General features: G+C 40.4%; 2 protein-coding genes across 3 annotated transcripts; one reads left to right on the top strand and one right to left on the bottom strand.

Moving 5' to 3' along the window:
• Nucleotides 1-1,262: 1,262 nt before the first annotated feature.
• LOC106805397 (protein FAM69C-like) lies at nt 1,263-5,760 on the top strand. 2 transcript variants are annotated; one of them, XM_014807001.1, is made up of 4 exons: nt 1,263-1,551; nt 2,810-2,909; nt 3,101-3,855; nt 4,151-5,760. In XM_014807001.1, exons 1-4 carry the CDS (start codon nt 1,381-1,383, stop codon nt 4,352-4,354), a joined length of 1,230 nt encoding a protein of 409 aa, XP_014662487.1. In that variant the 5' UTR covers nt 1,263-1,380; the 3' UTR covers nt 4,355-5,760. The 2 variants fall into 2 exon arrangements, with proteins under 2 accessions (XP_014662487.1, XP_014662567.1); XM_014807081.1 differs by lacking the exon at nt 1,263-1,551 and adding an exon at nt 2,222-2,297.
• Nucleotides 5,308-13,096, bottom strand: LOC106805159 (DNA replication factor Cdt1-like). Its single transcript, XM_014806692.1, has 11 exons — nt 12,313-13,096; nt 11,527-11,613; nt 11,027-11,217; nt 10,329-10,523; nt 9,768-9,919; nt 9,381-9,490; nt 8,982-9,170; nt 7,978-8,142; nt 7,077-7,189; nt 6,660-6,748; nt 5,308-6,310 (listed from the first exon to the last, which is right to left on the bottom strand). The coding sequence occupies exons 1-11, from the start codon at nt 13,081-13,083 to the stop codon at nt 6,159-6,161; spliced, it is 2,214 nt and encodes a 737-aa protein (XP_014662178.1). The 5' UTR covers nt 13,084-13,096; the 3' UTR covers nt 5,308-6,158.
• Between the last annotated feature and the right edge of the window lie 595 nt (nt 13,097-13,691).

Raw genomic sequence — 13,691 nt, 5'->3', positions numbered from 1 at the left:
TTTGTATTACATATTGTTTTGTTACATATTGTCTTGGTTTCAAATTATTCAACGGTGGATGCATGGATGTAAAGGGGGGCTTATGTCGGGCTTGCGAGCCGACTCGACTGGAAGCAACTGGAAGCGATTGGCAGCGACTAGTTGCGTCCAGTTGCCCACTGTTCTATTCCGAGCAACTAGTGGCGGCCAGTCGCAGTGAATTGCAGCCAGTTGCTTCCAGTCGAGTCGGCTCGCAAGCCCAACATAAGCCCCCCCAGGGCAAGGGTACAGTGTGATCGAGCATGGGATGACATGGGGAAAAATAAAGCATTTAAATTGGATTAGATAGTGAAGTTACACATAAACGAGAGTGAGTGGATGGTGGCGACCAGTTCTGTAGAGCAGTGCTTTGTGAATGGTTCACCCGAGGGTTAATGAAATTATTTTGGGGTAAATGAAAATGGGTGAAAATCATAAGGTAATTTAGTCGCGGGCAAATAAATACCCGTGATAAGAGACTCACGGGTGAATGACACTGAAATAATAAGCCAGTTCGTTGTTATGCACATGCGCAAACTTCCGGGTCAGGTCATTTATGACAAAATATTTCGTAGTTCGGCCGTGCAGAATACGCATGCATCTGTGTCGTAATGCTACAGTCTTCGCGTGTGCACGTACACGTTCGTGCGTGCGTGTGCACGTACACGTTCGTGCGTGCGTGTGCACGTACACGTTCGTGCGTGCGTGTGCACGTACACGTTCGTGCGTGCGTGTGCACGTACACGTTTTGCGTTCGTCGGCGGCTGTGCACGTACAGGTGCGTGCGTGCGTGCGTGTGCACGTACAGGTGCGTGCGTGCGTGCGTGTGCACGTTCACGTGCGTGCGTGTGCACGTACAGGTGCGTGCGTGCGGGTGTGTGCACGTACACAGAGTACATATTAATGATATTATACGTACTGAACCGAGAGCGCACGCCGCACTCGAGATTTTGATCGATTTTTGTCACAAATGACCCGGTGACCTGTGACGTCACACAACCCCTTGGCTAACTACGAACTGGCTTATTGTACTGTAGCTCTAGTACTATAGCCGCTTACATTAACTGCCGCTGGCAGCAGGCAACTCCAGCGGCAGTTAATGTAAGCGGCTATAGTACTAGAGCTAATTGTACTGCTGCAGGTCTAGGTTTTGTCACGGTTACCGGGAGAAAAACCATGTTGTAATATATAACGGGTTACCGGAACGGCTGGTAGCCACAGGAATGTATCGGGTCAGTCTATTTCACACGCGATTTTGCTACATTTGTTTACTTTTTTTGTTATAACATCAAGTTATGCATATATTCTGTATACAAATCATTATGAATGCACTTACTTTAAGATGACAGTGGCACTGCTGATATGTCGTCGTTTATGTGGTCAATACTTTTGTATGGGGCCCGAAAGTGTGCCCTACGGAAGTTTTGTTTTATGTTTGTTGTTATCTGTACAACCCTTATTATAGCTGTGGTCCTGATTCTATGGAGCTTACATTGCTCAAATTCAGAAGCTCGGGCTATAATAAGAGATCTGGTTAGTTTGCGTTTTGCCTTTTGGTCTTTGATTGTTGTATTCAGAATTAAGTTCTGGGTCTATGATTGGCCATCCTGTGTTTAGCACTGGCTATGTTAGGCAGATAACTCTATGAGTATGTCCCCCTGACCTCTGTTTGACCTTGCTCGTTTAGCTATTTCTGACTAATAATATATAATATATATATATATATATAATATATAATCAAGAGCGGATAATACCTATTAGGTATTTTAATAGTACCTACTAGGTATTATTAGCTCTTGATATAATATATAGGGTTAGCGTTAGGGTTAGTCAGAAATAGCTAAACGAGCCAGGTCAAACAGAGGTCAGGGGGACATAGACCCTACGAGCCTAAGTTAGTAAGTAAAACGACTTAGTTTAGCTATAGATATATACAAACACACTGATCCTTTGTGAATTGTGTTTCACTGTACACACACATTTGCGAAAATGAGCTAGGGCCAGGGTCCCAAACTAGAATTGAGCAGTGGATGGCTATAGTGCTGGTACAGTGCCTGTACTCAGTGTACTGTAGGCTATAGTGGGAGCGAAGGAGATCCACTGCCACTAGTACTGGTAGAGCTAGGGCCACACTAGCTCTAGTAGTGGCATGCACAGGCCTGTGGCAACAAGGGCTGTAGTACTAGAGCTAGGGCCCGACCGACTTCGGTTGCTTCATGAAAGCCCTTCCATTTGAAATGCGATATAGATGGAATGTAATGGGGCATACTGTATAAGCTGTACGTATGTTTCGCCATGGCTTAATTTTCGCGAATTTCGCGAACGCGTCCCCGACCGCGAAAATAACAACGCGCGAATAATACTGAATATTTCATAATTCACCGACCGCGAAATTAACCACTCGCGAAACTGTCCGTCCAGATGAGACGGGATACTAGAGAAGCGTTGCCGAAAGGAGGTGTTGATCCGAAGCGCTGCGAACAGATCTTGCGCGCAGTTCCGCGGCAAGGCGCACGCGACCGCGGGAACGTCCTACGACAGTATGCAGCGCTGGCAGCTATGGATCCGTGCGCCGAATGCATAGGCCGGCGCACGAATCCATTCGCGAAAATATCTGTACGCCAAAAATACGGCTTATACAGTAGTTCGGATTTTATTAGGTCCAGCTCTACCGGTGTAGCCTCTTTGCTCCCGCTACCGAAAGCTACCCGCCCTTCGTAGGCTGTATGGAAGATGTAACTACCCCATTACTGTATCTATTTAGCAATAACAACACTTCTTGAAATTCCAGTGTTTTCATCATCAGCGCGGGGCAGTATTGGGGAGCATGTGTGTTAACATCTGCGAAAAGCCCAATTTCATCTTCAAACGCTGCATGAATTACAATGAAGGTAAGGCAACAGTAAACAATAATCTATTTATGGACATCAACCATATGAAATGGCAGATAGACAATTCTCCCATGGCTTATTTTGTCATAGACAATTATGGCCGCTTGGCTGTATCAGGCTTGCCGAAATTTAAACATTGTTGCTATTGTAATTCAGAATCCTGGCAATGATTAACCATTTGTATTTTCCAGGTAAACAAGTTTATCACGTGAAGTTGAATGACAATGACATTGTCTTGAAGTCGGAACGACGCAGCTTTTACAACTTCCCCACTCTTGGCTACGATCTTCCTAATGGCAGCCACATCTTTCCTTCCCTGCAGGAGTTTTCCCGAATTGTCCGTGAATCTTTGTGGCTCAACGCAAGGTTCAATTTCTCTCACATCAGTGACACTACCGCCCTTAATAGCATCTGGTCAATGCAGTTTCAGCAGTTTGTAGGAAGTAGCGAAAGTTTGCACGCAGCGATGCTGAGCTTATGGTCGCTACTTCAACAGGACGAGTACGTGATGCTGGTCAGACTGCTGCATAACACGCACTTCCCACACGTTCTGGGTACCTGTGGGCATTTCTACGCCATCGATTACATTCCCTCCGATGCGATTCTCAGTCCGCGGCTCGTGACGGGCGGCGACGACTGGTCGTTGCGCGCGCACGTGGCCAGACAGTTCCTCGAGCTTGCCGCATCTCTCGATAGGGACTTCGGCGAGCGTGTGCACATCTGTGACGTGAAGGCAGACAACTTTGGATTGGGAGCTGATCTCGGAGTGTACGTCATCGATGCCGACTCTGTGCTCGTAGACTCGAGGCTACGAGCAGAGTTTGCGTTCACGACGTCGAACGAGAATTGTTCCTCGCACGAGGCCTGTTCATTCTTCGACTGCTTGACTCTGTGCAACTTTGAGACAGGCTGGTGCCAGCCCCAGAGAATCAATAGTAACTTGCAGGTATTTCCTGTTACACAGATACAGAGCCTGATTCAATGTTGTAATGTTCAAATTATTGTGACATATAATTAACAGGAACATTGGCAAGCAATCAGCAAATTACCATGATATTATCAGGAGTGTATCATAATAGATATTATTATACACTCCTGATATTATTGTATTCAGTAATACACAATGAACAGATCTGATAAGCTCAACTCGTTGTCCTATTTTTAATATTATTTATTAAGATAATTAAGTTTAGGTTATCATATATGTTCATATGCTTACTGTGTATTATAATTATTTGCAGGTTATTTGCAGAGACATCTTTACTAGTCGATTAAGCAATGCACGCCGTGGCTTACTGAGGTCACCTCCGACTGCGATAGCCAACAGGCTTGCAGTTATTCTGAAAGAATGTGTGAATCTCATATCTGCTAGTAACGAGCAAGAGACATATATTTACTCACAGCTAGACTCGCTGCTCAACGCAAAAGGAGCGCAACAACATTGAGATAAACCATAATTCAATGGTATCAGATCTGTCACCTGGTCCAAGACAATCAGTTGATACTTAAATATCATCATCTGTGATCAAGTAAAATGGCATATCTAAAGTCAGAGGGAATACACATGAGGTATTTCACAGGTTTTTGTCATGAACCAGGCGTAAAACATTGCTCGAATGCATGAGCATCGTGTCTTTGTGTATGTGTGTGCGTGCTTGCGTTCAAACATAAACACTTCTTTTTGGTCATAGGCGAGTTTCCTCTTGATTTCAGGGTGTGTGTAGTCCTGTCTTAAAAACCTGTCTCCTGTTCTGCTGCTCGACTCCTATACCCTCCCTCTTTCTCCAGTTTTCTTTTCATTTTATCTTCCTCGACTCTTACTTCCTAACTTTATCTCGATACTATTGTAGTCTGTTCTGCTATAACTACCCTGATCATTATGCCCCTTTTGTCTGCATAATACCTATAACATAAAACTATGTGAAATAAATGTGTAATGTTCCGACGTGTGAGTCCAATTTACGTTCACCATCTCTGCTTCTATGAACTAGTCAGATATATGAGAATATGAATAAATCCAAATATACTTTACAGTTCTCGATAAAGCACTAGTATGAGAAGTACAGAGTTGCATTAATGTGTATATAAGCACTACTATTATATAGCAGCAACTGTGGAAATATGTCACTGTATACACTGTGCATTTCATACAATCTTGCAGATCAGACAATGTCAGAGAAATTTCATATACAATCATAGCATGGTCTCTTAAAATTAGTAAATGTTTGAAATGTATGTCTTACATAGCCAATGTGTATTCATTGTAACAGGAGAGTATATTGTAGTCTAGTATATTATTTTTACGTGACTACACGTGCACGTTGTGTTTTTGTACAATATAAGTGGTCAATTGATAATAGCAGGGAAGTTTAGAATTTATGACAATGATAAATATGTATTAATTTTATACAAATATTTTTAATAAAACACTTAATTCACAAAAACTATTATTGGCATCTAACCTAATAATCTTTCCTAACTGATTTCATGTCGACAATATATGACCTCTTTGGAAATATATATCTAACAAATCTCACTCTTTCCATAAGAGGAAACCTGCTGACATTCGAATCATTGAAAGTCTGTCATGAAGTTTACGATTACTTAGCTAATATTTTATGGTTAATTCCAATGGTTATAAATTCAAAACTTGACAGTGTATTTTATACATAATCTTATGACAATAGTAAAATCAATACCTGAGCAAAAATTGGTCTAAACGGCACATATTTATGAAGTAGCCAAAGGTAACACACTGCAACAGGTTAGTAGGAAAGATATCAAATTGAAGTGCATTATAATGATTGTTAGGGCAAGGAACAAAATACTAAATCTAATTATAAATTCCCATGATAAAAACAGTAAAGCAACTCTAGAAATACTAATTACAATTAAAGGTTAAAAATGATTGTACAAAACTGTAAAACCCAATATTTCAAGAAAAATATGGAATGCTTTGTGTATACAATAAAAATACTTGGAGATTGGAACAAAGTTACCAACCACAATAGCAAAACCTTAATGTTGTTGCAGCTTAATAACTACAATAATAAGACCAAAGTTATAATACACAATACAACCCTTGACGTTTAAAATCAATACAATAAAGCATGCACTCACATGCCTTTATAATAAGACATAAACAGAACAGGTGCAAGGTCCAATTATGCATTCACTACAGTTTTCATCCTGTATGGACTGCATTTTTTGCACTTTGCTCTCAACACAGCAAAACAGAGCATTTTGTACTTACTTCTTCAGAAGCCTAGTGAGTCTATTACAAATTGTGTTTACATCTACATCTTTCCTAATCTTCAGAAAGATCTTGCCTCTAGCCTTGTTAATAGTTAGCCAATCAGGTACCAACTCCGCCAATAGGTTGATGTGAGCCTCAACTTCCCCTGGGAAATAAATATTGTGATTAACTTATTTTTTTTAATTATAACATTTTTTTAATTTCTCTTTAAACCTATTTTTGGAACCTTCATGAGTCCCCAATATTAGTAAAACAAAAGTAGTGATTCTACTCCCTCTCAATAAATATATTAATTTGCTGAGTAGTGTAGAACAATAAACATTGAAAGGAAATTGTCTGGCTAAAATTAAGCAAAACAAGGTTAATAATACAAGATGCCTGTGTCCATTCAAAATCACTAGCACATCAATGACAATATTTACCAAATTTTTAGCATGCATTTCGGATAAATAAAAATGTTTATAACAGGTATATTTGAATATCTGTGGCCATACCTGTGCTTAAAACTGTGCGATAACTATGTGAAAGATTCAGGACAGCTGGATCCATTGCCACCACAGTTTTCTTTTCTGTTACAAAGTATCTGTACACACGTTAAGGAAAATTACAGTACATGCACCAGTGCAGCAACATCTTTCACTGCACGTGTTATCATCAAGGACTAACTCACTAACAGTAAGGTACCACTAATTTTCTTACAGGATAACAGTTCTAACCAGGGCACAAAATTAACCTTCTTTGTCTTGTAGTCATAAGGGCTACTACATTTTGTAACCTGGTAGTCTTGTAAGTTGTAGTCCACCAAACCAGTTTTTACTGTAATATATTCATCCGTGAGTACATCTGGTTATTTCGGACTAACGGACTACCATGAATTTCGAAGCCTGCTACTAATAATACGATAAGGATACGTTCGTAGGATCCTTGTTAAGTCAGGAAGACGAGCCATCATCGCTGTTTTCTTATTATCTGAATCTGGCTGTGTCATGGTTTGTTGCAATTTACTTGCTTCTTTTGCTCGAATCTGTAACATAACAGCATGCAGAGTGCAGAAACAGATATAAAAGTGTACTTATGCATTGTCCTTAAGGGGTCGTTCACAATTATCAACATTTTCACAAGTGTACAAAGAGTACACTTTATCGAGACCCCCACCCCTTCCCCCCTAAAATTGTACGAAGAAAAATGTTCATTTTGTAATTCATGTACATATGAATTACATGCAAACCCTGGAAGAATTGATCCAGGTCACCAGCGCGGCTAGAACTATTGCCCGCCATCGTGCCGGTTGTTTACACTGCATTCGGCTCTGCTGCTAGCTAGATAGCTCGTTTGGTTCGTTCAGCAAGCCCGTGCGGGGCGCAGGGCGGCCGGGGCTCGGCACATCGCGGCGTGAGGATGCGCGCGATGCCGGCTGGGGCGCGCAGCGCGGGAAATGGATCGACATTTTTCGGAAATGCTGAAAGCGTACGGCGGGCATTGACCCCCTCCCCCCCAGCGTACGGTTTGTACGCTTGTGAAAATGTTGATAATTGTGAACGACCCCTAAATTAATAACACCAATCATCCGCATTTCAGTTTGTCAGTACATAAGGAGTACTCTTACAGTGTCAATTCTACAGTGCAATCGATTTATTTAAAGATTAGAATTTTTGCATAAGGTATTGATAAAAATTATACATCCATTGCATCTGGTTAGGTAGCAGAGCTTTCCAACTTAAACTTGGGGTACACATTAGAAAGAATGACACTAGGGGTGTAGTCATTTGGTTTATGCTACCATCCCTAGCTATTAATGTTGGACCATGATACCTTCTCCAGTAGTGACAGTGGGACACCCTTGAGTTGCGAAGACATGGGTGGGACTTTCGGCTGACATCCCACTGCTCTTTCTGCTTTCTTATCATCATCTAGATTCGGAGGGTTCTTCTTTGCTGCTTCCTGCTCTACGACAACTTTTTCCAATGCTTTTTCTGACTGTAATGTAATTACAATAGTAACATGAATGGGAGGCCCATATGCAAAATCCCTTTAATCATTATCTCTCAAATGAGTTGAAAAATAAAAACGTAGACAAATTAGGTCCTGCCTATTAGCAGAAATATTAGTGATTTCTCCAGTATCAAAATTACCATTGAGAGTTTGTGCCATTACCGTATATGAAATAGCAAATAACACAGCAACATTCTTCAATCTGACAAAAATTCCATTCACTGACAAAAGTGAAAAGTGACATAAGTGGTTTTAGCCTGACACACCGTCTCTATTACTTATGCAAATTAGTACATTAAAAAAGTCTAGGGGCAGGGTATCACGAGAAACAAGTGGCATCATTATGTCACTGCATCAATAAGAATTCAGCAAATAAAATTTAAATAGTTGTATTACTTCAGTAAAAGCAACGATGTAGGAGTGTTCTAAGACATGTTGGCCTTACTGTAGACACTTGTTGATACGATCCCGGTAAATATTGTAATTGAAGGGAAAATACGAAAATGGTCGAGAACTGTTTGAAATCCTCACTTCAAGTGCTTACTTCTTTACTTTTTTTGTTCCAAATGCCAAATTGTACAGTTATAATACTTCAAACACAATATAAATACGCAACTATAAATGCAACAGAACACACATATAAACAAGAGTACATAAAAGAGAAATGTACATCCATCATTCATGTACTGCTGAGATCAATACATGTAATTTTTCTGTTAGTGATTATCATTAAAGTGCGCATTGCATTTACATACATCTAGTCTAGTGAGTTTAGTCAGCCTTTTTAACTCCATGGTACAAGCAATGGAATACTATGCACGCACCCTCTCACTGACGATTCCTCTAGCCTTATCAAGAACAGCTGCGGCGGTAGTGTAACTCTGCACAACGGGCACTTCTGGAAGTTCAGACTCTTCCACATCGGGAACCTCGTCCAGTGGAAACTTTGGATGCCACCTAACAAGTTTATCGTCAGGAACAGTCATGGGGCGCGCTTGCTTTTCCAGCCACTCCTGAAACACAAAGATGGAGAGACGTCAAAGCTGGTTAACATCAGATGAGATCTGTATAGAATCCAGTTAAGGAGATAATAGCCCAAATAATTGTTACTATTCACTGACTGATAACCTCTTTACGGCACATTTTGTAACCAAATAAATTTTCCGAAGTATACATTGCACATTTTCTAGACGATCTGGATATTTAGTTCATTGTGTAAATACCTTGTGGTGCTGCTTGACAATAGCTATCAGGTTTCGATGAAAAGTAGTTTTTCGCTCCAGCAGAGCACTGGCACTTAGGTGTGGAATTTTCTGGCCTCCATCTTTAGTACCTGAGGTAGTATGAATAAAACGTTATTTTATCTATTTGCCATTAAACGCTTTCCGATGATAGCCATGCAGCTTTGATTGATGTTATTATTGACAGCATATTGTTGTATACTGGTTACACCGTTGCAACCCAGATAAATGCATCATCCATAATATGATCATATTGTAATATATATATCAACACAAGATGTTGCAAATGAAGCTTAAAATACTAAATGGCTGCTGCCTGCTCGTGTATCAACCCAACACTCAAAAGCATTTAACATTTTACACACAAACCTTGATCATCATTGACCACTGGTTCCAATGTGAGCTGGAAGGCACTTGAGTGTGTCTTATTATCATAGCATTTTAGCCCCTTCTCCTGCCTAAACACATATGCACTTGGATGGACACTCTTGATCTGAGCAAGATTCTTTTTTTCAAAAGTCCTGCAAAAGTAATTAAGTTATTCAATCAAGCCTGCAAAAGTAATCAAGTTATTCAATGCAAGTCTGCAAAAGTAATCAAGTTATTCAATGCAAGTCCGCAAAAGTAATCAAATTATTCAATGCAAGCCTGCAAAAGTAATCAAATTATTCAATGCAAGCCTGCAAAAGTAATCAAGTTATTCAATGCAAGCCTGCAAAAGGCAATCAGATGGACCCTAACATAAAACATTACATACAGGACAATCAATCAGCTCATGCTAGGCGAACAAGATGACTAACAGAACTCTTTACCTAACATTTCAGACTTATTCTACAATTATTTTAAGATGTAGACCTTCATTATTTGTACAAGCAAGCAAGGTACACAAAAACTTAGTTCAGACTTGTCAAGACAAATTACAAACGATACCTTCTACACATCTCCTGGACCGCAGCCTTTACGCGATTGAATGTAATTGTCTCCAAACGATTGTACAACATTCCAACCACAGTGTCCATGCTCCTGAACATCTCTGAGAGAACCTTGTATTGATACGGTAGTGACAGTGTTGGTGGCACTGGCGTTGTTAATGCGTGGAACCTCTCAAAAGCAGGTGCCTTCTTCCTATAAGGCAATATTCCAGTTAATGCATCAGTCTGATGATCACATTCATACTATGCAATTTAATTAATACCACTCTCCACAAATTACAGCATATTGTGATAACAATTAATGGAAATATTAATACAGCGGTTTCTGGACAATAGAATGAAACTAGAAAAAGCAGTTGTCGCCAACTACATGTATCTCATGTGATCTAGTATGAATGAAATATCTCTGTAAGAGCGTAGAAGGTAGGTAAAGGGTTAAATAAGTCACAAAGACAAAGGTTTGTTACACAGCTCATCTGCCTGAGATGTGCAAGTATGTTAAAATTGGTTGCCTTAAGGGTTTTGGTACGCGACACACCTTCTCCCCAAAATGTGTAAGTATACAAGTTTGCTCGCGCTAGGTCAATTAGGGGCCGAGTTATAGAGCAGAAGGGAAAGTGTCCGTGGCGGCGGCGGCTGAACAGACATGAAACGATAGTATCCCCGCCAACTTCGTCGCGGGGGATACAATAATACCTTTCATTGGGTTTGACAACATTTGGTTCCCCAGTCTTTTCCTTAGATGTTGTTGACTTCTGCAGGTTGCTTGCAGATTTCTTTAACTTGCTCACATTTGATTTAAAGCTAGCTAACTGTGCTTGTAAGTCAGACAACTTGTTGCATTTTTTCAGCTTTAACACCGACTTTTCAGCTGGGTCTTCCTTACTCTGAGTGTAGAAACATTGTACAAAAATGTATTATTATATAGAGGCAGTGCCAATACATGTATTAAATAATCACAGAAATACTCCGGAATATATATACAGGCTGGTGTTCAGGTTGAATAAAACGTGCAGAATACTGTATGTATGAACATATAAATACATGTCACAAATATTCTGACATGCTTTACCCAAGTGTCCTTCTCTTCTTTAATTAATTACTTGCACTCCAGGTAAATGGGAAACACCAATATTCTTTTAGCTGACTTTATAATATACAGGTCATAATAACCACCATTTCTCATTACTACTTACAGTTGCTTGCAGAGCATTAGTGTTTTTCTTCTTTTCCTGTGTGACTAATTGTGGTTCTTTACCTGCCTTTACCATAGACTCATTATCCTGAAAAAAATATTTAAAAAAATGTAAGTCCAACCCATAGATTTAAATTAAGTGCAGCAAGCAGCTGTTTTGCTGCCTACAAGTATCAGTATTCTGCCTCTTCTATATGTTGGCAGCATTCCCAATAAACCAAATTAAAAGCACCACAGTTAAAGGAAATTTCTGTGGATGGCTAGTTATTGGGCGAGTATTAAGAAGAAACGAATTAGGGAAAACATGGCTAGGAGGCCAAACTAGCTTCCTTATCGACAGAGACATCAAGGAAGTACTGGTGGTTGGGTGGGAGTGTAACTGCTATTATTTCCTAATTTACTGCCTGTATGAGCAAGTATGCTGCCAGCTTTTTTCTCTTGCAGCAAGTACATGGTGCCTGGCATAAAAGTTAATCTCTAACACTGCCAATCCAAGTAAGTTTTACAAAGAAATGTTGAACAGTGTGGCAATTAGCGAATGGTATGGTGTTGATACATTATTGAACTGTCAACTAACTGTATGAATGAGGGAAAAAACTAGTTTCCACTCAGAAGTTTACAGAAGATACCGGTAATACACCACTTCCAGTTCTTGGGTAATATGTCACTGTGGATTTCAATATTAAAGGAAAACAGAATTCTGGAGATGGAAAACTGCAATAATAAATTGTAATTCTACCGCCCATGTGAACCATGATTACTGCCAATAAATAGCGACATGACGTACATGCTCACAAGAAAGTGCCAATGGAACAGCCTGTACTTCCTCACTATTTCCCATTGAGCTGGATTTTTCGGTAATGACCGTATTAGGGAGAGTGTCCTCTGTTTTTGTAAATAGCTTCGTTTTAGGAGACCCTCCACGCCTGTTGCGGCTTCGTAACCTCGATGGCGATGGATCAACTGCCAATATCGAACGAGGTTGCACGTCTGTTTCGGGTTTGCTTCTCTTTTTTGACGAGTGATCAGGGCATGCCTTGACCATCCTCTTTTGTGGCGACTTCACTGGCGTTCTTGATGTTTCGTGATCATCTGTCGCATCCGTAACTAGCTCTGCTAATTGTGGGGACGAGTTTCGAGTTTTGTTGTGTTGTTCGTCGATATCAACACTGCCGTGAGGTTTGCTTCCGACGACTTTGGTGGACTTAGCTGACTTCCGAGCTCGGCCGGATAGAAACACATCATGTGGTTTCTTTGCTTGCTTTTTTGCAGTAACACACGTCGCCCTTGCAGTTAGCGACGTCGGTTTTTGTGAGAGATCGCTAGGCCTATCATTCGTCGCTTCTGATTCTGATGCAGTAGCAAATTCAAATGAAGTTGGAACATCAGTAATAATCTTCACGTTATGCTTCCTTCGTGCTGGTGGAAACTTGGTCTCCGCAGGACCTTCATGCGTTTGTGCATTCAGATGAATAACTTTTTGGCGCTTCGATGGCTGTCTATCACAAAATGTTTTCCGACTTCTATAAAACTCTGTAACCTTTGTTTGTGCCGCCATAATGCAACGGATATGATCGGCGGATGTTCTGCTGGATCAACCAACTGATAACAAATGTAAAAATTTACACTCACAGATATCTATAAAATTACAGTAGCTTGAGAAATTACGTAATGTTAATAAATAAAATACAGTTTATTGATAGCCATAAATTATTGATCATAATCATTGTGCAAATAATATAATTTGTTTATTTTTCGTTTGTCACGACAGATGGCACTCTCGCTCTGTTGGCTCTAGACTCTAGAGTCCCTATATATACTAGAGTCCCTATATATACAGAATATATGTGTATGAATAATGAATATACAGTGTATATATATATCTGTATATAGGGACTCTAGTTGGCTCTGTGCACCTTATTAGACTACCTACATAAAGACAGAGTCAGAGCATACAAATCACTTCTGGTAGAGTGCCTTTATATTGGGAGTCCCTCAATATAAAGGGACTCTAGTTCACCGTTCACCCTAGTTCACCCACAGACTAACGGATGTGTGTGTGCACGTACACGTGCGTGCGTGCGTGCGTGCATGTACGTGTGCGCGCGTGTGCAGGTACACGTTTGTGTGTGCGTGCGTGCGTGCGTGCGTGCGTGTGTACGTACA

The sequence above is a fragment of the Priapulus caudatus genome, unplaced genomic scaffold (genome assembly GCF_000485595.1).
Source record: "Priapulus caudatus unplaced genomic scaffold, Priapulus_caudatus-5.0.1 Scaffold0, whole genome shotgun sequence".
In the NCBI taxonomy this organism is placed as follows: Eukaryota; Metazoa; Priapulida; class Priapulimorpha; order Priapulimorphida; family Priapulidae; genus Priapulus; species Priapulus caudatus.
Note: the sequence above shows the minus strand (reverse complement) of the source record. Positions and strands in the feature narration are given on the sequence as shown.